At 49.2% G+C, this 24,744-nt stretch overlaps 2 protein-coding genes and 2 pseudogenes across 3 annotated transcripts in view; 2 read left to right on the top strand and 2 right to left on the bottom strand.

Annotated features, from left to right (window-relative positions):
* Positions 1-27: 27 nt before the first annotated feature.
* On the top strand, positions 28-6,074 carry MMP24OS (MMP24 opposite strand). 2 transcript variants are annotated; one of them, XR_003043100.1, is made up of 3 exons: positions 28-628; positions 714-1,225; positions 5,830-6,074. XR_003043100.1 is itself a non-coding variant. In XM_025039754.1 (2 exons), exon 2 carries the CDS (start codon positions 717-719, stop codon positions 870-872), a length of 156 nt encoding a protein of 51 aa, XP_024895522.1. In that variant the 5' UTR covers positions 28-628; positions 714-716; the 3' UTR covers positions 873-2,269. The 2 variants fall into 2 exon arrangements, 1 of the variants encoding a protein (XP_024895522.1); XM_025039754.1 differs by lacking the exon at positions 5,830-6,074 and having other exon boundaries at positions 714-2,269.
* Positions 2,379-24,744, bottom strand: part of MMP24 (matrix metallopeptidase 24) — a 23,647-nt gene continuing 1,281 nt past the window's right edge. Inside the window, exons 2-8 of the mRNA XM_006921748.3 lie at positions 21,486-21,602; positions 19,534-19,838; positions 12,374-12,535; positions 10,066-10,280; positions 7,833-7,971; positions 6,109-6,375; positions 2,379-4,258 (exon numbers count right to left, since the gene is read on the bottom strand). Coding sequence (XP_006921810.1) covers positions 3,921-4,258; positions 6,109-6,375; positions 7,833-7,971; positions 10,066-10,280; positions 12,374-12,535; positions 19,534-19,838; positions 21,486-21,602 — 1,543 coding nt within the window. The 3' untranslated portion in view covers positions 2,379-3,920. The remainder of the gene's footprint in view (positions 4,259-6,108; positions 6,376-7,832; positions 7,972-10,065; positions 10,281-12,373; positions 12,536-19,533; positions 19,839-21,485; positions 21,603-24,744) is intronic.
* LOC112471174 lies at positions 20,534-20,650 on the bottom strand (annotated as a pseudogene).
* LOC112471296 lies at positions 24,612-24,729 on the top strand (annotated as a pseudogene).

The raw sequence follows: 24,744 nt of genomic DNA, 5'->3' as shown, positions 1-24,744 counted from the left end.
GCATTTTGCTTCTGTCCGTGTGTTTGTGAATGTGTTTGTCGGCTTCCGCCTGCACCCAGCCCCACCATTGTTCCAGGGGGAAGGTGGGGTAGAATGGGCACACACACCCCTCAGTTCCACAATCCCACCCCACACTGTAGTTCTTAACATTTTCTACGCAACTTTGGCCTCACACTTATGGCTTCAAAGGATGAGAACTTATTTCAGTTCTCCCCTGAGCTGGTGTGTGGACTCTGGGGCAGAGTCCTGTATAAGGGCTCTGGGGCACCCGGCTACTACAGGGCACTCTTATTCTCTTTGATCGGAGGTAGATGGAGGTTGCTGGCCTCGGACAGCCTTAGACAAACCTCAGCAAGACTCTTACTGCGGTGGGCATTCCATTAGTCTCCCGGCTGTGCGTGAGGCGGGTCCTCGGGACGTTGGGGCGGGGTTTGCCCGTTGCTGGTGGGTGGGGTCGAGTTTGTTGGGCCCCGCCCCCGGGGCCAGAAACTACGCGCTGGAAGCTCGAGGGCGGTGTCGGCGCGCGGTGACGTCACGACGTCGGCCCTTCTCAACGCCGCTGCGCGGGCGAGCGGAGCGTGGAGGCCGGCGCTGGGATATTCCAGAGCAGCTTCTCCAGCATCTTGAGGTGAGGGCCGGACGGGAGCGGGGCAGGGGCAGGGGCTGGGTGGCGTGCGGCTAGCCCAACACCTGACAGGCCTCTCCTCCTGCAGACCATGGGCGCTCAGTTTAGCGGCGGCGAGGGCGCTGCGGAGCCGGCGCAACCCCAGCCTACCGCGCCCGAGGGCCCTGAGCGGCCCCAGCCCGAGCCCAGCCCCTGGGGGCCGCTGGATGACGTGCGCTTCCTTATCGCCTGCACCTCTTGGTACTGACTTTACGCCCCTCGAGTCACCTCCCACCGCCCGTCATTCTTTCCGGCTCGCCTGGTTGCGTCGTCCCCACTGTCCGGTGTCTCTCTCAACTTACTTCCCGCGGAGACGTGAGGAAGAGTGGAGTAGGTCACGGGGGGACTGGAAGGAAGTCTCTGCAGGGCTGTCTCCATATCCTCGCCTTGGGTCACCATGTAACCTCTGGCCCCTCCCACCACCTGGAATTGGTTTGCTTCCCAGCCTGCACCCAAACCGACTCAGACCTTCGTGCTCACAACCACCCCACACCTCCAGCCGTCTGGGTCCTGGGGCAGCCTTCCCTGTCACTGACTTCGAGAACCAGGCTAGGACTCTTGGTAAGACCCCAAAGCTGCTGACCTGACCTCCCTTTATCTGCCCATTATTGCTGAGAACTAGGCTCTCGCTTTTGTTCCTGGCCATGGCACCATGTACTTTGAATTCAGAGAGGACTTTGCCACAGTGACCCTTCCTATACTCCCCCTAGGGTAGGTTGCTCCGTCAGCCTGGATCCCAGTGAGGCATTGTCAGGCTGTATTCCTGGGATCCCAGTAACACTGGGCCTTTTGGGCCAGCCTTTAGGGGAGAGGGGACTTCTGATTGCTGGACTGACAGATGAGATGCATGGGGTAGCTCCCAGATACTCCAAACCACCCTGTTCCCCTTCTCCCAGAAGCTTCATAGGCTCCTCTCAGAACCTACCTGATACTTGTTCCCGCATGCAAGGGAAATGACACATTCTGTATTTTTCTTTTATTTAGAAATGATTTAAAAAACATTATACAAAGGCTGATCAGTTTAAAATGTGACTGATACTGAAATGCTGTGATGGTCCCCAGGCCGAGGGGAAGCTGGGCTCTGGGGCCCCCAGTGCTTTGCCCCTCTGTCTGCTCTGTCCTGGGGTGATGGACAAACAGATGACCACAAGGCAGGAGAATCCGATATTGGAAGCATCCAGGCTCAGCCTTCTGTGGGCCTGGCCTCGCATCCCTCACATCTGCAGCCTGGGCTGCCTGCCTCCATCTCCTGCTCTTTCTCAGCTGACCTCAGTAGTACCAGGAGCCAACGGGGAGCCTGGGGGGGCCTAGAGCTTTCAAGAAGTGAGAGCACCAACCTGAGGAGTGAAGAAGAACCAGGAAGGGGAGAAGGGAGGCCAGGAAAAGATGGATAAAAGAGACACTTCTGATCTCATTTTGGATCCTAGAGAGATCCACAGGTGGGGACCCAAGGCCCAGGCAGCCCACTGGGTGGCCTGGGCATGTAACAGCCTCTGTGCTTCATTTGAGGGCACAATGAGAGTTACCCTTGGCCTCCCAGGGCCTACACAAGTTTCATGTGAGTGGACAGGTGTGAGCTAATAAAGTGCTTTGCAAAGTATAAAACACTGTACAAACCTATGAATCACTAATATTTCCTCAGTTCCCCACCCGCCCCAGGGAGCCCGCCCTTGGCCAAAATGAGAAAAGAAACAGGAAAATGACAGGGAACACAGTGGAACCAAATAGGTGCCTCTGGGACAAGAGATTTTGCTTGAGACAGCTCCCAGGGCAGCAGAAGTCCCTGTCTGCTACAGGTTAAGCTGCCCCAGAGGCCACAGGGTGGGGGCAAGGCCCATGCAGGCTCAGAGGGCCAAGGGGGCATCTGAGGCCCTGCCAGCACCCTGAAAACTGACACTGCCTCTTGGATTTGGCAGAGAGCCAGTGGGCATCACTGAACCCATTGGTCTTTCCTAGGGCTCCTCAGTGACAAGCAGGGCTGCCTCCACTGGTTTGGAGTGAGGAAAGCCGAGCCCTAGGATTTCTGCCAGAGACAGTGAAGGGTGGGCCCCTAGGCTTGGGGCCACTACCAGTTGGGGGTGCCCTTTTCCAAAGAACAATGCAGGAGGATGGGCCCAATGAGCTGGGTTAGCAAGGGCCAAGCTTGTGATATGAACACTGTTTCCAGGCTGAGAGATTGATCGGCCTCAGAGTAGCTGGGGGTGTGGACTCTGAGCACTTCAGAAAGCTACCCTGAGTCCTTTACCCCAAGGCCATGAGAATGTTGGCTTGGAGTCATTTCTGCCTCAACTAGTCAGTCTGCGCCCCCAAGCCACAAGCTACAGGAGAGGAGAGTGGAGGATGGTCACAAACTCAGATCAGCCTCCAGAAGTGGGGTCAGCTCCTGCCCTAGCCCTTTAGCCTCATGTGCAGGGCCATACTCGGGGGTATCTGGGCATTAGAGTGGCCTTAACAGCACCTTGGTCTTTATCACCTGGGAGAGGGCCTGCCACGCTGGCCTCATCACCAACAGTCACCTCTAATTCACCTAAAGCCTCAAGCAGCCTTTGCAGAATGGGACTTTAAACCGTTGTGACAGGACATTTAAATATTCAAGATGTGACAGCTGGGTCCTTGTCAGAGCCAGCTGGGCCACAGCCCTGCCTGCAGCATGTGACCGTAAATCTTGGGTCTCAGAGGAGACCCTGGTGTGTGGAACAGGTTTCCTGAGGGATCTGTTGTATGACAGCAGGGGAAACCCAGGCTTCTTGCCCATCGTGTTGGTAGCTGGGGTCTTGAAGCCTTGGAGAACAGTGGGGTGGGAGTGGGGTGGACATCTGACCAGCAGGTGTTGGCAAAGGAGGACCAAGACTGGTGGCTTCTCTCAGATGGGGCTGAGAGCGCTAGTGCTGGCTTCCCACAGAAGGTGCTGGGTCCAGCCAGGAACAGAGCTATGGTGCCTCATGGACACCACAGGATGCAGTGACCACAGGGCCTCCTCCTGGTTATGGGGCCTGGCCTATTCCCTTGAGTAGGGAGTAGTTTACCCAGGACAGAAGGCTGGCTGCTGGGTGCCAGACACCCACCCTGGGGCACAGCTGCCATCACTCCCTGCCCCATGCTCAGCCTAGGCCAGTGCAGCCACCACTTCAACTACACGACCCCAGGCCTAGGGCCCTGCTGGCTCCGGGGGGCAGTGGCCAGAGCTGCCCCTCAGACTCTGGTGAGGAAGGGCCTGGCTGGCCAGACTGAGTGGACAGAGAGGGCTCTGGACTGCTCACACCCACTCCTGGACTGGCCGCTTATAGTAGGTGACAGGCTGAGGACCTGCCTTGTTCTTGAACTGGAAGATGGTGTAGACCAGCACCAGGATGCAGAGGGACAGGATGCAGGGGATGACCACAGCCACTGCATTCACAGAGCCTGGCACATCGTTGATGGTCACCATGATGTCCACGTCATCCTGGGGCAGCCGCCGCTCCTTGCGCCGTTCCACCTCCTTCTGGTTGCAGCCCATCCAGTCACGCAGGATGTTGCGTGGGTAGCCAGGCTCCACGCTCAGTTTCTGGTTGTCAAACTTCCAGTAGTCCCGGCCCTTGTAGAAGTAGGTGTAATCTGCAGAAACACGGCCCAGCATCACCACTCTCAGACACCTCTGTGCACCTGCTCTGGGTCAGTGTGAGAGGGCATGAGGAGGGGAACCTCTCACCCTGGAGGAGCCCCAGAGGAGCTCTGAAGGAGGGATGGGCATATGAAGTGATGGGAGCAGCGTTTTAGAATGCTTGCAAGTGGGGGGAGCGCAGTGCTTGGCACATCCTACAAATAATGTGGCTGGGTCATGGAGTATGACTGGTATAGCTGCAGAGGGGGCACCCAGGACCTGGAGCAGCCTACCCCATATTCTCAAAGGGTGCTGGGGCGCCACTGAAGGGCTTTAAGTAGAATTGATAAGTTCAATTTATACCTCCCAGATGGGACCCTTCTCAGCCTGTGGCCACAGCTTTGTCACACTGTGTCCACAGGCACCCCCATGTGGATCAGATTAAGCCCCTAACTTAGGGCTCGGACAGCACCATCTCCATAGCTGATGGCCTCAGTCCAGCTCCTGCTTGAGCCAAGGGAGGCAGGGGACAAGATTTCTGCTGTTGACAGCAGACACCATCTCTTCACAATTATGGATTTTTTTGTCTTGTCACACATCACTTCACAACACAGATTGCAAGGTCTCTGGGACACAGCTAGGGGAAGGTCTGGAAGGAAAGAAGGCAGTGGGGCTGGAGAGCTACCCAAGGCTCCCAGCAACAGCCTTTAGCATCCAGCCAGTCCACAGACACAAAACAAATGTGCTCAGACTTTTATTGGCTGGCTCCCTACCCTGTCTGAGACTTTCATTGGTCAGAGCCTTTGATGTCATCTGTTTCTGAGGCTCCCCCAAAAGCAAAACCATGTGTGTAAAGAATTAAGTACACAGCAGAGCCACCAAATAGCAGCTCTGTTCCTGTGGCTGTTGGCTTTTTTTACCAGTGATGTCTCCTCAGAGAGTCCTCCCGATGACCTTCTCTAATGTGGCACCCTCTGCCTAGTTGTTCTCTCACAGTATTTCTTTCCCTTGAAGCATTTGTTGCCACCTTATTTTTCTGCCTCTAGTCTGGGAGCCTGGGATGCAATGTGAGTCTTGTTTCCTCTTCCATCCCCAACCCTCCCACACAACCTGACTAAAACATATAAATGATAATGATGATGAAAGCAGCTAAAACTTATATGGCATGGGCCATGTGCTGCTAGGCATTGGTCTAAGTGCTCTACATAATTTATGTTATTCTTAGAAAATCTTATGAGGTAGGTATCATTATTATCCCTATCTTATAAATGAGGAAAATAAGAAAAGTGATTTGTCCTAACTTATAGTAAGGGGTGGAAGTGGGATGTGAAACCAGCCAGGGTGGCTCCAGAGTCTGTGCTTTTGACCAGATCAGTGGGCATGTATTCAACAAACATTCATGGGTACTCACTTTGTACCTGGCAAGACCTGGCTCCTCTTCTTGAGAAACTCCTAGTCCAGCCTTCAGGAGGAGCTTAGAAAACATCTCACAAATGAAAAAGGCCTCTCTCTCCATCTTCCTGCCCTCAAGCCTTTTTGAAAAGCACCTTAGAACCATCACACCCATCATTGCTTTTTTATCCAGATTTGATAACTGGAGAAACCCCTAGACTGCACCTGAGGACCACTGGGGAATGCTGTCTGAAGGAATGAAGTCAGTCTATGAAAACATCTCTCAATTGTGAATCATCCCTGCAGATGAGAAATTGTGACTTGATAGCAGGTAATATGAGGCAGTCGTCTTTGCCACCAGATGGTATTTCTCAAACATGGATACCCTGAGAGTATGCCTGTGGGTCCTACTGAGACCCACATAAAGTCAGAACCCTCCCCCCCCCACCTGCCTAGCTGGGCCCTTACGTACATCCTTCCTTGCTGATGAAGGCCCCTTGGGGAGCCTGTGGAATGCCCTTCCACACGGTGATGGGCTTGGGGTAGCCAGGGTCCGTGGCCCGTCGCTCCTCGCTGTAGCGCCAGTACCGCTCGCCTTTGAAAAAGTAGGTCTTGCCCACAGGTTCCCAGCGCAGAGCCGTGTCAATGCCTTCTCGGGGCAGACAGCTGCCCAGCTCCCCGAGGCTGTGGGGGTACCCAGGCTCCACCGTCACTTCCTTAAACACCCAGTACTTGTCACCTGTGGCCAAGAGGAGCCCAGGGTCAGCCTTCCCCAGTTACTGAATACCAAAAGTTGTGGCTAGTGCCATCTTCTACTGGGACTGAAGCCATTCATAGAGCCATAGTGTCAGAGGGAAACAGCTGTAGGCCTGCTCCATCCCCTCAGTGGGAGACTGAGGCCTCTTGGCCCAGGCAGAGATTAGGGGTCAAGAAGCCAGAAGCCAGTTACAGATCCTGGTTAACTTACCCATGCTGCCCAGGCTCCATGCCCCACCCTCTTTCCTTTTATGTGACTTTCTCGTCTCTGGGTGACGTTAGCCATTCATGCATGCTAGTACTCCCCTAACCTTCTACCAGTGACACCCAACTCTTGAGGCTATAGCCCACAGCCACTCTTCCAGTGGACCGGGGCATTAGACCCAGTACCCTGATGGCCCATCAGCCCCTGGACATTTCCAAGTCGGCTTCCTGAAGTTTCTCATCTTCAGCACAGAGGGCTCCCTCTTTCACCCTTTGTGCCTCCCAGGACCCCAACAAGAAGTCCCAGCATCACTGTTGACCCTCTCTCTCCTTTGCCTCTCAAAACTCAGCCTCTCTGGAGGCGTTGTTAACCTTCTAGCTGTCTCTAGCCTCACTGTTCCTCCCTGCTATGGGCCTTACAGACATCGCTCTCCTCAACTCCAGCAACCATCTCAGAAATGGCCTCCCTGCCTCTGCTCCGACTGCTGCCTGCCCTCTGGCTCTCTGCTGCTCAGAAACATTCAGTGAATTTCCAGCGTTGCCTAATCTGGCCTGGCCACCAAGGCTCCTCAGGCCTCTCTCCCAGCTCTTTCCAGGCCACTTCTCACAGCTCTCCGATGTGGGGCTCCATGGCTGTTCGGGGGGGCCTTCTAAAGCCTTTTGAATGGATGTGCATGCTCCCACACTACTGCTTTTCCCATGTTGTTCCTTCTCCATGGAATGCTTTTCTCGCTTTTCACTACCTGTCTGTATCTTACCCTTCTGGGAGTCTGGTCAAAGTCAAGGTAATTGAAGTGAAACCACCTAGCACAGGGTGGGCACAGGGTGGGCATGTTGTACTATTAGCTGCCCCTCCCTCTTCCTTGACCTCTCCAGTCTCCAGGCTGTGTGACCTCCTACTTCCTGGCTCTTACAGAACTGACAGGGTGACCTTCCATGGAGCACTGGTGATCTTCAATTGCCTGCACCACCTTCTACTTCATATAGGTGAGGCTTGTTGCCCCACCAACTTTGGCACATACAGACTTTGAGCAATCACTCCCTGACTTGATTTCCCCAGATTGTGCATTGCCTGCCTGCAGGGATCTGTCAGTTAGATGTCAGTGTCTCTGTAAGGGCTAGAAGGACCCTTAATGGGCATCCACTGCCCACCCCACCTCTTCCATTTTACAGATGGAGAAAGGGGTTCCCTAGGGCAGGGAACCATCCCAGATCCCTCCGCACAGGCCACATTACCTTTGAAGAAGACAAATCTTCCATCAGCCCTTTCATAGGCTGCGTCTATGCGGGCAGGCAGCCCCTTCCAGAACTGCTCGATCTGCATGGGGTAGCCCTCCTGCACCCGGTTATTGCGCAGGCGCCAGAACCAACGATCCTGGGGGTTAAGGAGGGAGAGGAAGAGGCATAGCCTCTGAACCCAGTGATCTCAGCCCAACAACCCAACACTTTTCCCTGGCTCAAGTCTTGTAACTTTCTGTGAATTCTGTCCATTTTTGCTTCTAACCCTGTAAGAAAGACAGGATGCTCATTAAATTAACTCTCTTCATATAAGCCCCAGGATGGCTCTTGCTGCCCGAGGGGCCATGAGACAGAGACTGCAGACAGATCTGGTGTGGGGAGGAGGTGTGGAGGAGCCGGAAGGGATGATGCCAGGCAGAGGCGGTGTGTGTGTGAGGTGGGGCAGTGGGCCAGGGCCGGCAGTATGTATGTTGGGGGGCTAGGAGTGGCCACATGAGGGCAGCAGAGAGTCGACGGGAGCAGGGCCACTCCCCAGGCTGGTGGGAAGCTCAGGTGGTCACTGAACCTGGGCAGAGTGCCTTCCTCATACATAGCTGGCTCCATCCATCAGGGCTAGGACCATGGAAAGCAAACCATGGGGATATCTCTAAGACCCGGTTGTGAATTCAGGTTCCTCCACTTACAGCTGCACGACCTTGGGCACAGTACCTAAAGAGCCTCATCTGCAAATGGAGGTATTAATGGTGGATAAGATGAGAGATTATAGGCAAAGTGCCTAGAACAGTATGGGGTCCCATAGTCGATGTTGAATAAATGGCAGATCAATCAGCCAAGAGCGTGATAAAAGCCCTCTTCTTCTAACTGGTCCCTTGTCTCACTGCATCCTTTGGTTGGTAGGTACTCTGGGCAAGGCCATAACCTCCCAGGACCTCAGTTTTCTTATGTGTAAATGGAGATGATAAAACCCAGACTTGTCTAAGAACCATTTAGTTGGAGGATCAAAGAATGCAGAAGAATGAATGTGATTCATAAAAGCTAGAAAAGGTTTTTTTAAAGTGTTTTACAAAGAACTTTCACATCCAGTTTTTTTAAACCTCATTTTAACTTCCACAACTCTCATTAAATAGATCTGAGATATACAGAGTCTTAAGGAAGGCCAAATGACTTTCCTAGAGCCACTTGTTGAGAGGCAGGACTTGGCTGACCCAGGGCACCTGATTCTTGCTCAGTGCTCAAAGCTTGCTGGGGAGAACTCCACGAGGGGAGTGGGCAGCCCTCTGCAACCACGCAGTGTGACAGAGGCATGCTGCCCAGATCCTCTTCAGTGGAGGGCTTATTGCCTCTGAGGCTGGGAGTGTGGTCAGCAAGCAATTTTCAACTGTCAGCCTTTTGGGTTGGTCTCAATTTTAGAGTGCTCCCCCAGGGTCACACCCTCCCTTATTCAATGACTGAAGGAGGCAAGGAGTATAAAGTACAGCTATTTGGGGCCCAATGTGGGATAATTCTGACTGGCCAACCTACCTCCAGAGCCCCTGTAGGGACGGCTGAGTCTGCAAAGGGCCTAGTTGCTGCTTATCTTCTTCCTCTGCCCAGTCCTGCTTCCTTCCCACAGATGTTGATCCCAAAGGTACTCCCTAATCAAAATCCTACATTCCAAACACTGTCTCAGACTCTGCTTCCTTTAGAACCCAACCTGTAACAGCCCCTCCCCCCAGTCAGCCCATGTCTAACGTGATAGGACAGGACAGGTGACAAGATGTAGCCTGGCCCTCTTCTATCAGGCAGCTCTCAGTACCAGCCTCTTAGCTCTGGCAGGACCTGGAGAAAATGCAGCCACCACTGTGCCAACCCCTACTCCAAGCCACCATCTTCATAGCCATGTACTCATTTGCTCTTCATACACCCTTTGTTAAAGGAACGACTCTTCTAGTTTTCAGATAGAGAAACTGAGGTCCAGAAAAGGAAGGTGACTTACTCAAAGTTATAGACCAGAAACCCATCTCCAGCAGTTTTCCCCAGCATTAACCCCTGGTTCAGGGTCACCAGTCTTCCCCGCTCCCTCTTGATTTGCGCAGCAGCACCATGAAGAGACCCCGTGTCCTGGCCGTTGGGCCAGCTCCCGTCCAGGCCCCATAGCAGGCCTAATCCCAGAGCAGCAGCCTTTTCTGGCTTCATGGTGGGGGAAGGATTGGGAGGGGAACCCTGGATGGTGCCAGTCAACTGGCCCTACCTTAAACACAAACATCTCGCCCCGGAAGAGGGCCACTGTGTTGAAGTTGCCATCACAGATGTTCGGTTTGGCGCCGGGTGTGGATGGCCGGTCACCCAAGGGTGGCCGAGGGGGCCTGGGCTGGCGCTCATGCTTCCTCTCAGATGGCGAATGGATCCTGCGGACGGGGAGCGTGGGGAGGGGCCTTGTGGGCTCCAGGGGCTCGGCTGGGGGTCCTGGAGAGAGGGGCTGCATCTTAGAAAGGGGCTAGCCATTCCTTGCTTCCTACTGTCATTGCCTCCTCATCACCTGGGCAGCTCTGAGACAAGTTTGTTACACTCCAGCCTCCTGTCCCTTCTCCCCATTTTTTACTTCTCCAATCTTTGAGAAAATAGAACTATTAAATGAGAACTCTCATCCTGTCCATTCTCAAATCTGAATTGTTCTCTTTCTTCTCTCCTGTTGTGAGAGAACATGCTCCTTCTTAGGCTCAGTGTCCCACACTCTCTTTCTCTGCTCCCCTCCATACACGCTGGCCTCATTCTCTCACTCCCCCTTCATTCTTTATCCTGCTCCATTATGGCCTCTGCCCTGTCACCCACTGACACTGCTCTGTCCAGATCACCAATGGCCTCTATGTTCCCAAATCTGTTGGTTTCTTGGCTCAGACTTGGATGTGCATATGAATCATTCAGGGATCTTGATAAAATGCAGATTATGACTCAGAAGATCCGGATTGGGCCTGTGATTCTGCATTTCTTCAAACTCTTAGGTGACGCTGATGGTGCTGTCTGAGGCCCGTACTTTGAATAACAAGATCAGAGAAACTTTCCTCAGAACACTCTTCTCCAGAACCCTGCACAGTGTTGGATTTCCTCCTATCCCCTGAGCTGTTCTTTCCCAGCCTCCTTTGCTGGCAGCCTTTCCCCTACCCTACACTAAAGGCAGGGGTGGCCCTGGGTCCTCTTCTCTTCTTTGTCTCCATTCTGGTCCCTCAGTCAGTGCTTCTCAACTTGGGCTGCATAATCGGATCACCTAGGGAGCTTTAAAAACTCCTGATGCTCAGAAGGCACCTCAGACCAAGTAAAACCAAATCTCTGGGGTGAGGACCTTGTATCAGTATTTTTTATTGAAATCCCAAGGTGATTCCTGTGGGCAGCCAAGTTGAGAATCACGGCCCTAAGTGATCTTGTCCAGGTTCATGGCTTTAAAGACTCTTTCAATTAAAGCCATCCCATAGGATGTTCTGTGATGACAGAAAAGTTCTTTGTCTGCACTGTCCAGTACAGTAGCCTCCAGCCACATGTGGCTATTGAGTACTTGAAATGAGTAACTAGTTGTTAGTTTGACAGAAGAACTGAAATTTTAATTTTATTTAATTCTAATTAATTTAAATTTTAACTTTAATAGCCACATGTGGCTAGTATATTGGATACCAAAAAGCTCGAATCAATATCCCGGCCCAGATCTCTGAGCTGTAGATTGGTCAGTCCTATTGCCCCACAATTACAAAAGCCAGAAACCTTGGTGTCATCCTTCTCCTCACCCCTGTCCACTCTATTTTCATAATATCTTCCAGTCCCCACTGCCCCGTCCAGTCCTGTACAGCTTCACCTATGGAAATCCCGCCTGTCCGCCAGGGCTTTGGGTAGGGCCCCCTCCTCTGTGAGGTCCTCAGGACTTCCAAAGGGAGCCTTTCTCCTGTGCTCCATAGCCTGGGGGATGTGGGGGCCTGCGCTCTGTATTTGCTCAAGTAAACTGGTCTTCTTACCTCAAGTAACTTAATGGGAAGAACTTCACATACCAGCATGACCAGAGAACCAGGAGGGAGGCATGGTAGCAGGCTTCTCATATCTTATCAAGATATTAGCCTAGCTTCTCATTTTTTCTTGTTTAAGAAAAAAGCTCTGGTTATAATATTCATCACATTGTATCACCATTACTTGGGCAGGTGAGTTGAATCTCCTGGCTAGAGGTGAGACCCCTTGAGAATGAACTACGGGAGGCTAGAGGGAGGTATGTGGAGGGGGAGGGGGTGGAGAAGAGGGAGTGGGTGGGCCTCTGCCTACTTTTGTCCCTCCCAGTAGCAGCTGAGACCTGCCCCTAGGTTTCCCCAGGGAGAGGCAAGCAGGGAAGGTGGGGGTGGGGTAAGGAGGTAGCCTTGCCTCTTTTGGTTAAGTAACGACATCAGAAGTCTCTAGAGACACAGAAGCTATGAAGATGGATTCCAAGGCTCCCTCATCCCTGCCCCCATTCCCCTCGCCCATGACAGACAGGCAGTTGTAGCTCAGCCCTGTGGAAGTGGTGGCCCCCCTCCCCTGCCACACACCGTAGATCTTCTGGATGCCCTGGAGATCATCCTGAGGCAGCTTGAAGTTGTGTGTCTCCATGTACTGGTAGAAGGGTGCCATTATGGCACTGGGGTCGTTGGAGTGCTCCAGTCCCAGCGCATGGCCCAGCTCATGCACAGCCACTAGGAAGAGGTCATTCCCTGTAGAGAAGGGGATGGAGAGGTGCTCAGGGCATCTGCTTTAAGTATCAGTCAATTAATGCATTGAGTTAGCAAACTGAGCATAGACTTTGTATCAGGTCTTGTGCCAGACACTGAATCACAGAGAAATCAGACACATCCCTGTCATCCAGAACTCTCTATATAGTGGAGGATAGGGATAGACAAACAAAATTAGTGAAACTAGTGTTCCAGGTGCTTTAATAGATGTCTATAAGGGTCGAGTGAGGATACTGAGAAGGGAAGAGTCATTTAAACTTGAAGGAAGATGTTCAGGGAAAGCTTCATAAAGGTGAAGCTTAAGTTGAGTCTTGAAAGATAAGAAGTTAGGAGAATCAGGGGTAGGAGAGGAAGAGGGGTGGGGATGGCATTTCTGGCAAAGGAAGTGCTATAAACAAGGTCCAGGGACAAGCAGTTTTATTCCACTTGGCTCTAGAACAAAGCACGAAGGGAGGGCCAGAGAGTGATGAGGTCAGCCAGGTTGGCAGGCAGAGCTCTATGATGCCACACAAAGGAATTTGGATTGACTTATTGGCCACTGTGGGGTTTAAGCAGAAGTGGGGGCAGTGACAGGATGACATCACTCTGGCTGTGGTTGGCGGAAGGATTTGGGGGTAATGAGACCCGAGGCAGGGGTATCAGTGAGGTCAGTTCGGAAGCCAGTACGAGGGGTCATGTGAGGGATGAAAAGGGCCTGATCCAAGGCAGAGGTAGTGGGACAAGTAGAGGGGAGTCCTGGGGGCGGCAGGCTGGCGGTCATCTTCAAGAGACCCAGGGGCAGGCCGGGCTCTGGTTATGCGGCAGCTCTCAATATGGCAAGACCCTAGTCCTTAAAGAACTGAGCTATGGTCAAGATCAAGGCAAGGAATCAAATGTGAGTGAAAGCAGGAAGGTCCAGGTGCTAAAAGTGGGAATGGGATCCTAAGAATGAAGCTAAGGTGGCAACATGGCATAATGGTCATGAGCATTGACCCCTGAGTGGGACAGATCTCGTTCATTTCCACCTCTACTCCACCAGCTCTGTGAACTTGGCCAGAAGTTCTATCCCCTGAGCCTCAATTTCCTCATGTATAAAATGTAGCAATCATCCTACCTCATAGGATTGCATAAGGGTTGGGTGAGTTATATGTGTAATGGGCGCAACACTGCCGGGGAGCTGCTGTTTCTGTACACAAGACAGAAGCTTGGTGCCTGGAATAAGCCCATTGACCAGAAAGGAAGCACAAGGCCAGTGGGGTTCCAGCAACCAAATGTTCTTAAAGCAACTCCCCTGAGCTTCTGGATCAGGCCTGGGACAGGGCAAGGCCTGACTTTGGGGGCATTAAGTAACGCCAGCTTTAGGAAAGAAATGCAAGGGGCTGGTAGTTGGGCAGGCTGTTGTATGAACAGTTCTGACTCCTGTCTGTCCAGTTACGGACGCTTGCTTACCTTGACCTCTGGCATTTGAATGCTCTTGTGCCCTGCCTCTTACTACCCAGTCCTAAGGTGTGTTTTTCCTGCTACCTTTAAGTGCAGGAGAGGCTGCCAGGAGCCCAGGAGGTTGTCAGGAGTCCTAATCTACTCTGGCCCCAGTGTCACTGGCAAAATTGCCCTACCCCAACCCAGCCAAGGGCGCTGGGAGGGTCAGATGCGGTTGAGTATTGTCTCTGGCCTTTCTGGCTAAAGTCTTGGGAAAAGAGAAGAGCTCCATGGGGCAGACCCAGACGCGTACATGCCTGTGGCTCTGCTGATACCACCAGTGTTTTCAGCGAAGAGGGCCTGGGCAAGATCAGTGCAAGGTTGGCCAAGAGCCTGGGGCTGCCTTCTGCTGGGGAAGGGCAAGCTGGCACAAGGAAGCCAGGCCGCCCCCAGTTCCCTCCTCAGGTCCTGGTCCGTCTGGCAGCAGGGAAGGGTGAGCTCATCTCTGAGCTCCATCCCAAACAAAGGTGGCTGCTAGAGCCAGCGGAAGGCAGCTCTGCTTCCTGGGGTCTAGTCCTGGCTCTGCTCCTGGCCTGTTCTTCGACCTGGGACACGCTGTTCGGGCCACTGTCTCCTGACCAGGCTTTTCTTCGGGGGCATCCACCGGGATCTCAGCTGGGAACCAGGGAGCAGGGCTCTGAGCACCTGGCGAGACTCTAAACCGTGTCCTCAGTCTCTGTCTATTACTCTGAGAGCCTCTGTGTGTGAGTCTCTGCAGAGAACAGGAGTAAGTCCTTGAAAGTAGAGTCTTATGGGTTTGTTCCAGGGACCAAAAGGCAGAGAAGAGCTAGGAAGCTGGTATCTTACTGCATGGAAACCCAAGAGACCTAGAAGTAGGAGCTGCTCTGAGGAGATGGCAGGAGAAGGGATGGGGCTAGAGAACTCCCTGGAGCTTGTGAGTGGAAAAGCAGAGGGATGGAGAAGACCTTAGTGCTTAATGGGCAGGAGGCTGTTAGGGTCTTCAGTCCCCAGAGGGTGAGAGGCAGAAAGCCGAGTGGTCAGAAATACAGTCCCTGGGAGTCAGATTGCCACGAATCCCAGTGCTGCCAGGTCTTAGCAGTGTGACAGCTTAAATCTTTTCCTCTGTAAAATGAAGGGGATAATAGTGCCTTCATAAGAATCGAGGTGAAGATTAATGAGGCAAGGTATGTAAAGCCTCATAGTGGCTCCTGGCACAGAACTATAACTATGAATTAGTAGAGTCACATTGAGCTTGTGTGAGGACCAGCATCCCCAATAGAGAATGTTCTTGTGGGCTGGGAGCTCAAGTCCTTGGGCCTTTTAGCAAGTACCCAACAGTCTACTTGGCTACTCAAGTGGACTGTCTGCCTCATTTCCCTTCTCTTAGCACCTCCATATTTGGCAAGTCCCATCTCGCTGGCTCCTCCAACCCCAAAAAAGATTATAGTATTTCCGTTTGCCTCTATTCTTTTGCCAGTGCTGTGGCCTCTAACTAGAATAGCCTTACTCCTTCAAAGTTCAGCTCAGCACCACATCTTCCAGGCACTTCTTCCTCCGTCCTCCACTCTCTCCCACCAATTTATCTAAATCATCACACGGAACACTTTCTACCCTCCGTTATAGCCTCTAACACATACTCATTCGTCCTAGGACTGTGAGCTCCATGAAAGCTTTGTGCTTGACAGGGCTAGGTGACAGCAGCCAGGACAGGACAGTGCCACAAGTTCAGTATTTTTTCAGGTGTGAGCCTTAGACCACCTGCAGCAGAACCACATGAGGCAATTATTAAAAATTGAGTCCTGGGTCCATACCTGGCTCTACCACTTACAACTGTGTGAATTTCTTAACCACTCAGAACTTTACTTTTCTCATCTGTAAAATGGAGATTATGATCCCTGCTGGGTCTAGATCCCAGGGTAGGGAAGAGTTGCAGAAGGGCTCTACCCTGTGAAGCGCTGGTCTGTATGACTCTTCCTGTCTTGTCTCCTTCCCGGAGGCCGGGCTCCCTCCCCGGCAGAGCTTAGTGACTTCACTGCTTGACTCTTTGGAAAGAGTTGAGGACAGAAGGTGCCTGGAAGCAGTTCCTGAGACCAGCGTAAAGGTGCAGTGGGCCAGATTGCCCTTCACACGTACTCCAACGAGCTAGAGAATCAAAATCAACTTTACAATCCAGTGTTTCTCCAGAGAGCCTTTTAAACACAAAGGTGGAGGAGATTCTGATTCAGGAATTTTGAGTTGGGTTTTAGGAGTTGGGTTTTAGGCAACCTTTTTTTTTTTTTTTCTTTAAGTTCTCCCGGTGAATTTTACAATGATTTGGTAAAGCTGATATACCTGAACCAACTGTTCAACCTCAATATCACTAAAAGTGGGACAGCCTGTGTCACACATGCTTCCCAGTGTGATGCAATAATGAGGGCCAGCACCACCTAGAAAGCAGTTTTGCCAAAAAAGTGAACCTGAATCTAGTCAGGCCTATTGATCTAATTATTAATATTCAAGAAATATGGAGAAGAGAACAAGTTAAAAGTGAACCCGATTTTTGTCAAGTCAAATGGCTATACTCAGGACAAATGACTCAGTTTCTTCAACTAATATGGGGAGCATGGGAAATGGAAGTGAGAAGATGGTTTTAAATGAAAGGGTCCTTAAGAAACATGTCAGCCATGTATGATGCATGGGTATTGTTTGGATCTTGATGCAAGCAAACAACTATAAAAGACATTTTATAGATAATTTGGGAAAATGAACACAAACCAGGTATGCAATATTAAGAAATTATTAATTTTGTTGGGTTTAATTTGTGCTTATGTGAAAAATAATCTATTAGAGACATATACGAAAATATTTACAGGTGAAATGATTATGCTTGGGATTTTCTTTAAAATACATCAGCCAAAAAATAAAAGTGGGGTGTAGATGAAATAAGAATGATATAATGTTGATAATTGCTGTAGCTAAGTGATGGGTACCTGGGGGTTCATATTATCATTTTCTCCACTTTTGTGCGTTTGAAATTTTCCATAATGGAAATTTAGAATAGAGAAGAAAGCCAATAAACAAAAAGTTCCCAGGAGGCTCCACTCACTCCCTCGCGGAGTTTATGTGGAAATTAAACAAGCTAATATACAGGTGCTCAATAAATCTTGGTTCCTTTCCTCTCCTTCCAAAAGCCATCCTAGGGCAATCTGGTGCATTCCACTTCTCCAGCCAGGGTTCTACTGCATCTGGATAGTTTATGCTTGGTTTCCCAGAACACGGAGATGTTCTGACTTGTCCAGAGAAGACTTTGGCCACCTCGGAATTTCTATCAGAATCGGTGGTCATTGATCAGGATGGGGCGGGACAGACAAGAGGATTCAGGGATGGTCCCGGCTCCTTCCCACACATACCACTAGAAGTGCTTGGGATTTCGGCCCAAGGTTTCCAACAGTAAGGAGTGGATGTGGGAATGCAAAACCCCAGAGCTGGGAAGGGGAGAGCAGAGGAGTAGAAGTGTCTTTCCAGCACCTCCTCTGGGCAACAGCCTTTTAGGAATTCATTTATTGCTATCACGGCTATAACTAAAATCTTATCAGCTGACAGTGCCTGGCACATAACTGGGCTCAAAATGTTATTTCTCTTCTCTTCACACCTTATCAGTTAGCACAGACTGCCTTGACACTGATCCAAGAATAAGAATGAGATAAAGAATAGGTGTTCCAAAAGCCAGGAAACACATCCAGGGCAGAGAGGAGGGACACTAGGCAGAGGAAATGGAGCTAGATAGGAAAGAGAACACAAGTTTGAAGAGGGCAGGGGACAAAGAGAAGTTTAACAGTTTCATAACTTTGCCTGGGCTGAGCCTTGGCCAAACCGTCTCCTGAACCACCTTTGATGGATAAGCCAATAGCTAACAATCCCTGATCCATGCAAATAAGAAATTTTCTCAAGGAGGCTGTCCCCATTTATACATACCAGACACAGCCTCCGAGGAAATGGGCTTTAAAATCTCTCGGCCTGAAGCTTCACTAAGAAAAAAGAATGCCCAGTGTTTTCCAAACTTGCCTAAGCTTAAGAATCAGAATCTCTAGGGGAAGGGCCTGGAAATCTGTGTTTATAACAAGAACGCTGGTTAATTCTTCTGATCAGACAAGTTAGGGAAACTGGGGATGAAGACAGTGTTTCTTAAGGCGATGGAACTCCTGCATCAGAAGCACCTGGGGATTTTATTAGACCAAGTGCAGGTTCCTAAGCCTAGCCCCAGAACAAGAGAATCAGAAGAGCAAGATGATTAGGGCCTGGATCCTGGAATCAGCATTCTTTAAAAAGTTTCCTAGGGGGTTCTGGTGTGCCTTGCAGTTTGAGAGCCATGGAAGCTTAGCATGGTGGCTAAGAGTATGGGCTCTGGAGTCGTAATGCTCCGGTTCAAAGCCTTATTTCACCATTTGCCAGCTATGGTACCTTCATTAGTTTACTTAATATTTCTCTATACAGTTTACCTATCTGTAAAATGGGGGTAAAAATATGTATATACTATGTGGAAAGCACTTGACATGGGCCTTAGAGTATTAACATAAAAGTTGTTTTCTATTATAATCTAAAAGAAAACAGAATAGAATCCTTTGCCCCTTTCTCCTCTGGATTCCTACTGCATCTTTGGGGTATTTTTGCTAAAACCTTCTGTACATACAGTCTGCCTTGTGAGAGGGTGGCTTATGTACACACCTGTCTCCCCAACTCAACTCTGGACTTCCAGAGGGCAGAGACCATGTCTTTTTAAAAATGTTTGGATCCCATGGGCTGTGCATCATGTTACATTAAAGTTGGAAAGGACCTCAGAGATCACCTAATCTAGTCCTTCATTTTACAGATGAGGAGACCGGGGTCAATTATTTGTCCCTAATCACATAGCTAGGTGGTTGAACTATGGTTTGAGCCCTGGTGCTGCCATCCACCAACTATGCCACTTGAGCCCTGAACTCTTCATCTTAAAAATGATGTACACTAGCCTACTTACTAAGCATGTGCCTTACAAGTAAATATGGATGAGGAATTCTTTTGTACCCTGAAGAGTATTGTTATTGCACAGTATTGACTCTGGCTTCATATAATATTCATTGAATTAGACTGGCGAGGAGCAAGTCATCCAAGGATGCTAGAGTAATATGGGGCCTGTTATTCACCTGTGAGGTTGACATAAGGGAGAGAGTTAGTCATGTCATCCCATAAGATGGCCTTTGAAGCTGTCATCAGTCAGGCCACGGCACCACTTTTGGATCCCACATTCAGCTTTAATGCTTTTTTAACCTTTTCCCCCAGTCTGATTCATTACTTTATCTTATTCATGGCCTAACCTCTCCCTCTTGACTCAGCATTTGCTAAGTGATCTGACCCATCTCCATGGCCCTGACCCTGGTGGATCACATGTTGAATATTATTAAGGACCACAGTTCCCACCCTTTTAGGTTCTTAGTTCTTGGATAAGAAGCTCTAGAAACCAGGAACTCATCTATAGCATCCTCCAGGCTCTTCTTCAGGGATTCTGAGAAACCCAGGACCAAACCGTCTTTTCGTGGCCTTACCATCATGGTTGGCATTTCCTAGTGTCCATGGCTCGTCTGAGTCAAAGTGAGTGTCTCCTCCAATTCCAGGGCCAGGGAAGTAGGCATGGGCCAGGAATCCTCCTTCCCCATCAAATGGGGAACTGTCACCGTGGAAGCCAGAAGCAAAGAAAATCATGATGTCTGCTTCCTTCCGGTCACTTTTGATCTCATGGTATGGCACCTCTTCAAAGGTCAGTGGAGTCACCTTCTGCCACACATCAAAAGCCTGGCGAATAGCTTTCCGTGTGTCTAGCTCACCCACCTTTGGGGTATAGTTATGAATGCTGGTGAGAGGGGAAGGAATTAAATTAGAGAGGAAGAGACAGAAATTCAGAGACCAGCCTAGTGACCTTCAAATTTTGACCCCTACAATTTTATGGAGGTGCCCTAGGGGTTGAAGAAGAGGCAAGGCTCTGGGTCCCTACCTCTGCTTGATCAGAGTAGCCTTGCTTTAATCAGTGTTTTGTATTTAATCTCTGACAAAGTTTGTGTTGAATAGGATTTCACTCCAATTTGTTGGAAAAAAAAATTAAGTTGGTGGATAGCATTTTCTAAAATTTACATTTTCAACAAATACATAAAATGTGTACATTTATAACAGTATAAAAATATTTAAACAGTAGAGTTAAATGTCTCTTAAAAAAAAAAACCTTTGACACCCACCAATTACTATTGCTTGTCTACCTAAAAGCTGGTACAGAGTGGTATCTGATTTAATCACATATAGATTTAGCTATTTAAGGTTACTATATCCATATTACACGATTCTTCACAATGTAGCACCACTACTTCTGGGTGCTCTGCCCCATGAACACCTGGGGCAAGGATTATTCACTCATTCTGTAGGTAAGGAAACTGAGGCCCATAGAGTTTGGGTGATAAAAGTTAAGAACAGAGTTGGGTTAGAATCCAGCTCTTTTTCTTAATCCACTCTACTTCTTCAGTAGACTCTAACTGTCCACCCTTTTTTTTTTTTTAACACCTACTGCACCTGGTATTCCTAGGTGGTCTCCCATCCAGTACTAACCAGGCCCGACCCTGCTTAGCTTCTGAGATCAGATGGGATCGGGCACATTCAGGTGGCATGGCCGTAGACTCATCCATTTTCTAACCCAGATTCTTCTTCAGTTTCCTTCTCTGGTCAGATTTCTGAAAAAATCCTGTTCTGTTCTCTATGGCTTCTCAGTTCTCTATGGCTTCTCAGCATGAAAGCCCTTAGTCCAACTCTAAGATCTCTGTCTTAGATCCTACCCCAGAATGCAGGAGATGCAGCTGAGATAGAATCAGAGGCTTGAAAGGTGCAAACCAGAGCCCATCTGAGCCTGCCCTATGTCTGGCCCTTGTGGCAGCCCCACTCTGAATTCTGATGTTTGAGTATGCTGTGATGGGCTCCATCATCTCTGCTGTCAGTCGCTGGTCTGACTTGGAGACTGATCTTGCTCTGCCCTTGGTTTCCCGGGACAGTCAATGAATGACATTGTTGCGATTTAGTTCCCAGTCCTTTATACTCTTAAGAAATTACTGGAAATCTGTCTTGGGAATCTTGAGTGAAGTCCATCAGGCTAAATGGGAATGGGGTCTAGATCAGAGAGAGTGGTGTTTGGCAAGCAGTGATAGGGAAAATGGGTTCAGGCATGGTTCTTTATCACAGCTGAAAGTTACTGAACAATCCATACCCCACTTTCTGTAACTAAAAACTATAGAAATCTAAACAGAACACAACTGAGGAGCCTCAAAAGGACCAAATAAACCAGAAGTTGGAGACACAGCATCCCCTGGAAGCCACAAGGAGGGCAAAGTCATAAGCTTTCAGCCCCTAGTCCTCACCCTGATCTCACACCCAGCCACAGTGAGAGCCTCTGAAACTCAAGTCAGGAAAAAATAGTGAGGGTGTCGCCAAAACCAGGGAGGAAGAGAGGGAGTCAAAGCACCTGTAGGTGATGTGTTTCTGCCTCCACTTCTGTCCAGTCAGGGCATAGCGCTTGTTTCTCCGCCTACGGCTCAAGTGGGGGTGATCAGGGACACCACATCGGGGTTTCTTCATCCATCTGGGAAAAGAGAGGACACATACACACGTACACTGTGGTCACTGAACACTCTAGGAAGACACAGCAGAGTCGCCAGTCCCAGTCTGGGTGGCAGAGCGCATCTAGACTCTGGGACCTTGGCTCTGATGGGTTCCGTAACAGGAACATGATCTACTGATGCATACATTCATTCACTCACAGCCGAATATGAGGAAACAGTGCTGCATAAGGGACTGGGAGTCAGAAGACATGGGCTTGATAGTTCCAGCTCTACCACTAATCTTAGGAGCCCAGGCAAGCGACTGAATCAGCATGAGCCTCAGTTTCCTCATTTGCAACACAAAAACTATAGTTCTTGCTGTTCTTAGGTAGTAGTGAGTCTCAAAGCAGTGTGCATATGTGAAAATGCTCTGTACATGTAATCAGATCACATCTTGGTTTTTAAACCCTCCAATGACTTCCCCAAACACCTAGAATAAAATCCAAACTCTGCATCTTGGCCCATAGGGCCCTGCATGAACTAGCCCATGCCCACCTGTCCAGAGACACCTTCCCTCTCCTTCCCCTCATATGCTCTGCTCTAGCTACAGTGGCCTTTCTGCTGTGCCTTGAACATACTAAAATTATTCCCACTTTGCATTTGCTGTTCCCTCTGCTTATAATGCTCTTCTTCACATGGTTTGTTTCCTTACTTCATTAAGGTCTCTGCTCAAATGTCACCCCCGCTTCGAGAGGATCTCCTTGCCCACCCTATCTAAAATAGCCTCTCCCTCCCACCCCACCACTGTCTGTTTATCCCGCTTAAATTTTCTTCATAGCATTTATCTTCATAGAAGTTACATATAACTTCTTGTGTTCTTGTTTATTCTTTGTCTCTCTCACCAGTTTCTAAGCTCCATGAGGATAGGAACCTTGTCTGTATTCCCAGTGCCTGAAACAGGTGTTCAAAAGTGATTTGTTGAATGAATGAATAAATAAATGAATGAGAACTATCCAACAGTAGAATGGCATAGCTTGGAAGATAGCAAATTCCTTTTCACTATAGATGTTCAAAAAGTAGCTAAACAACTGTAGGACTTGGAACATAAAACTTTTATTACGCTGTACTGTGATTTTAAGTCCATGAGTCTGTTGCCTCTAATAAATAGGAAATTCTTTGAGGACAGGAATCACATCCTATTCATCACTGTATCCGCAGCAATTAGCCCAGTGCCTGGACCTCAAGTAAATCCTGATAACAGTTTGTTATCAGGTAAAGTTATATGAAGGAACAGTAAGCCTGGGACATCATTGGGCGTATTAAACAGGAACCAGGGTAGGAGATTTAAAAGATGATGGCTGATTGGGGCCCAGGCCATCCTTGAATTTTAAATCTCTGCTGGCCTAATGTCTAACTCACTAAACTATGGCTTGGGATTGCTGGAAGGGAAAACAGTCTGACCTCATTTGCAGATGTTGAAAACAGTTGCCACTGGCAATATAGAAAAAAGATAGAGATTATTTTAACCAAATATTAAAACCCCTCGAGGAACTTAACCAGGTCTTACTTATCTCTGTGTGTTCCACATCGCCTACAGTGTCTCACACTCAGAAATCGATAATTAAAAAACATAATAATAACAATGTCATGCATTGGAATAAACATTTATAATTGTCACAGTGTTCACATTAAAATTTCTTTTTTGATTCTCAAAACTACTTTGTGAGGTAACCAGAAATTATTTATTCTTCATTTTATAGATGAGGGAAAAGATACACAGATAAATTGAGTAACTTGCAAAATATTGCAAACATTGAGTCAGGACAGGAACTTAGGTGAATGAATAAATGAACTATTAATTTTCCTGCTTAACACAAGGTTGTGCTAGAGGAACTGTTCATTGAATGAATGAATGAATGAATGAATGAATAAGTGAATGAATAATGTGTGACATTTTCCAAGGCAGGCAATCAAAAATAGTACTTGGAATTGTTAATCCAGGCTCCTTTCACTGACAGTCCCTGGGAAGAGAACTGGGAGCCATCTCTGCTAGAGCAAGGCTAAGTTAGGCCTGGAATGGCCCCCAAGGGGAAAACAGGCCCAGAGAAGGCTGGGCCTGCCCAAGGTCACAGAGCTGGAGCCAAAACTAAGGTCTCTAAATTCTACTCCAACACCCTCCCTACTCAGGTCTTGTTTTAAGTGTGAGTGCCTTCTTCCTTTCCACGCCTCCAAAAAGCATTCCCCAGCCTTCCTACAAAGAGGTGGGGGGAGAACTGCAAGTGGGAAATGCCTCAGATTGTTCTCTCTGCCTCCTCCTCTTGTGGTCCACCTGCCACCCTCTGAACTCTTTCCAACAGGCCTGGGGCTTTCTGGAACAGAGTAACACAAGGCCAGGTGGTGCCTCAGCAGAGGCTCCAGTGCCTCTGCCCAGGATGCACTGCCATGAGGCCTGCACAAAGCCCTCAAAATAACATACGCTTTGAAAGGCGGTCGGCCTTTCTTTAACCAGCTCACTCGTGAGGCCACAGTACTCACGACATCATAAGAGCAGTCAAATGTATTATCTTAGAATTTCATAATCTCACAATCAGAGAATCTTAGGAATAGAAAATGTTTGGACAGAATTTTAGGATCCTAAAACCCCATATTCACCAAATTTTAAAAGCTTAGATGCTTAGAATAATGGAATCTAGAATTTGAGAGTCGTAATTCAACACTCCCCTTTGTAAATGAACAAGCTGAGGCTCAGAAAGATGATTCTCTCAAGGAGTGAGTGACTCACCCAAGGCGTGGATTGATCCTGGCTCCACAACTGGGTGGATTTCCTGTTCCTCCACCCACCAACTTCCACGTGTCTTCTTCGCCCAGCCCTGCTCTCTCCTGAGCTCTGGATCCTACCCCTCACCAGCTTCTTAGGAAACTCACTCCAGCTCTTTCTCATGACTTCATGGTGTTAATGGTTTTTTAAAAACAGCTTTAATAACATTCATGGCTATTTCTTAAACAAACTTAAGCATGCTCAACTCTCCAATTTAAAAAAATCCATCTCAGTCTATGGCCATTCTGCTCTGAACAAGCCCGATCCTGTCTGATCTGGAAGCTAAGCAGGGTTGGGCCTGGTTAGTACTTGGATGGGAGACCACCTAGGAAGACCAAGTGCTGTAGGGGTAAAAAAAAATAAGG

This window comes from Pteropus alecto, unplaced genomic scaffold (genome assembly GCF_000325575.1).
Source record: "Pteropus alecto unplaced genomic scaffold, ASM32557v1 scaffold45, whole genome shotgun sequence".
Taxonomy (NCBI): Eukaryota; Metazoa; Chordata; class Mammalia; order Chiroptera; family Pteropodidae; genus Pteropus; species Pteropus alecto.
This window is presented reverse-complemented; position numbering and strand designations above follow the sequence as displayed.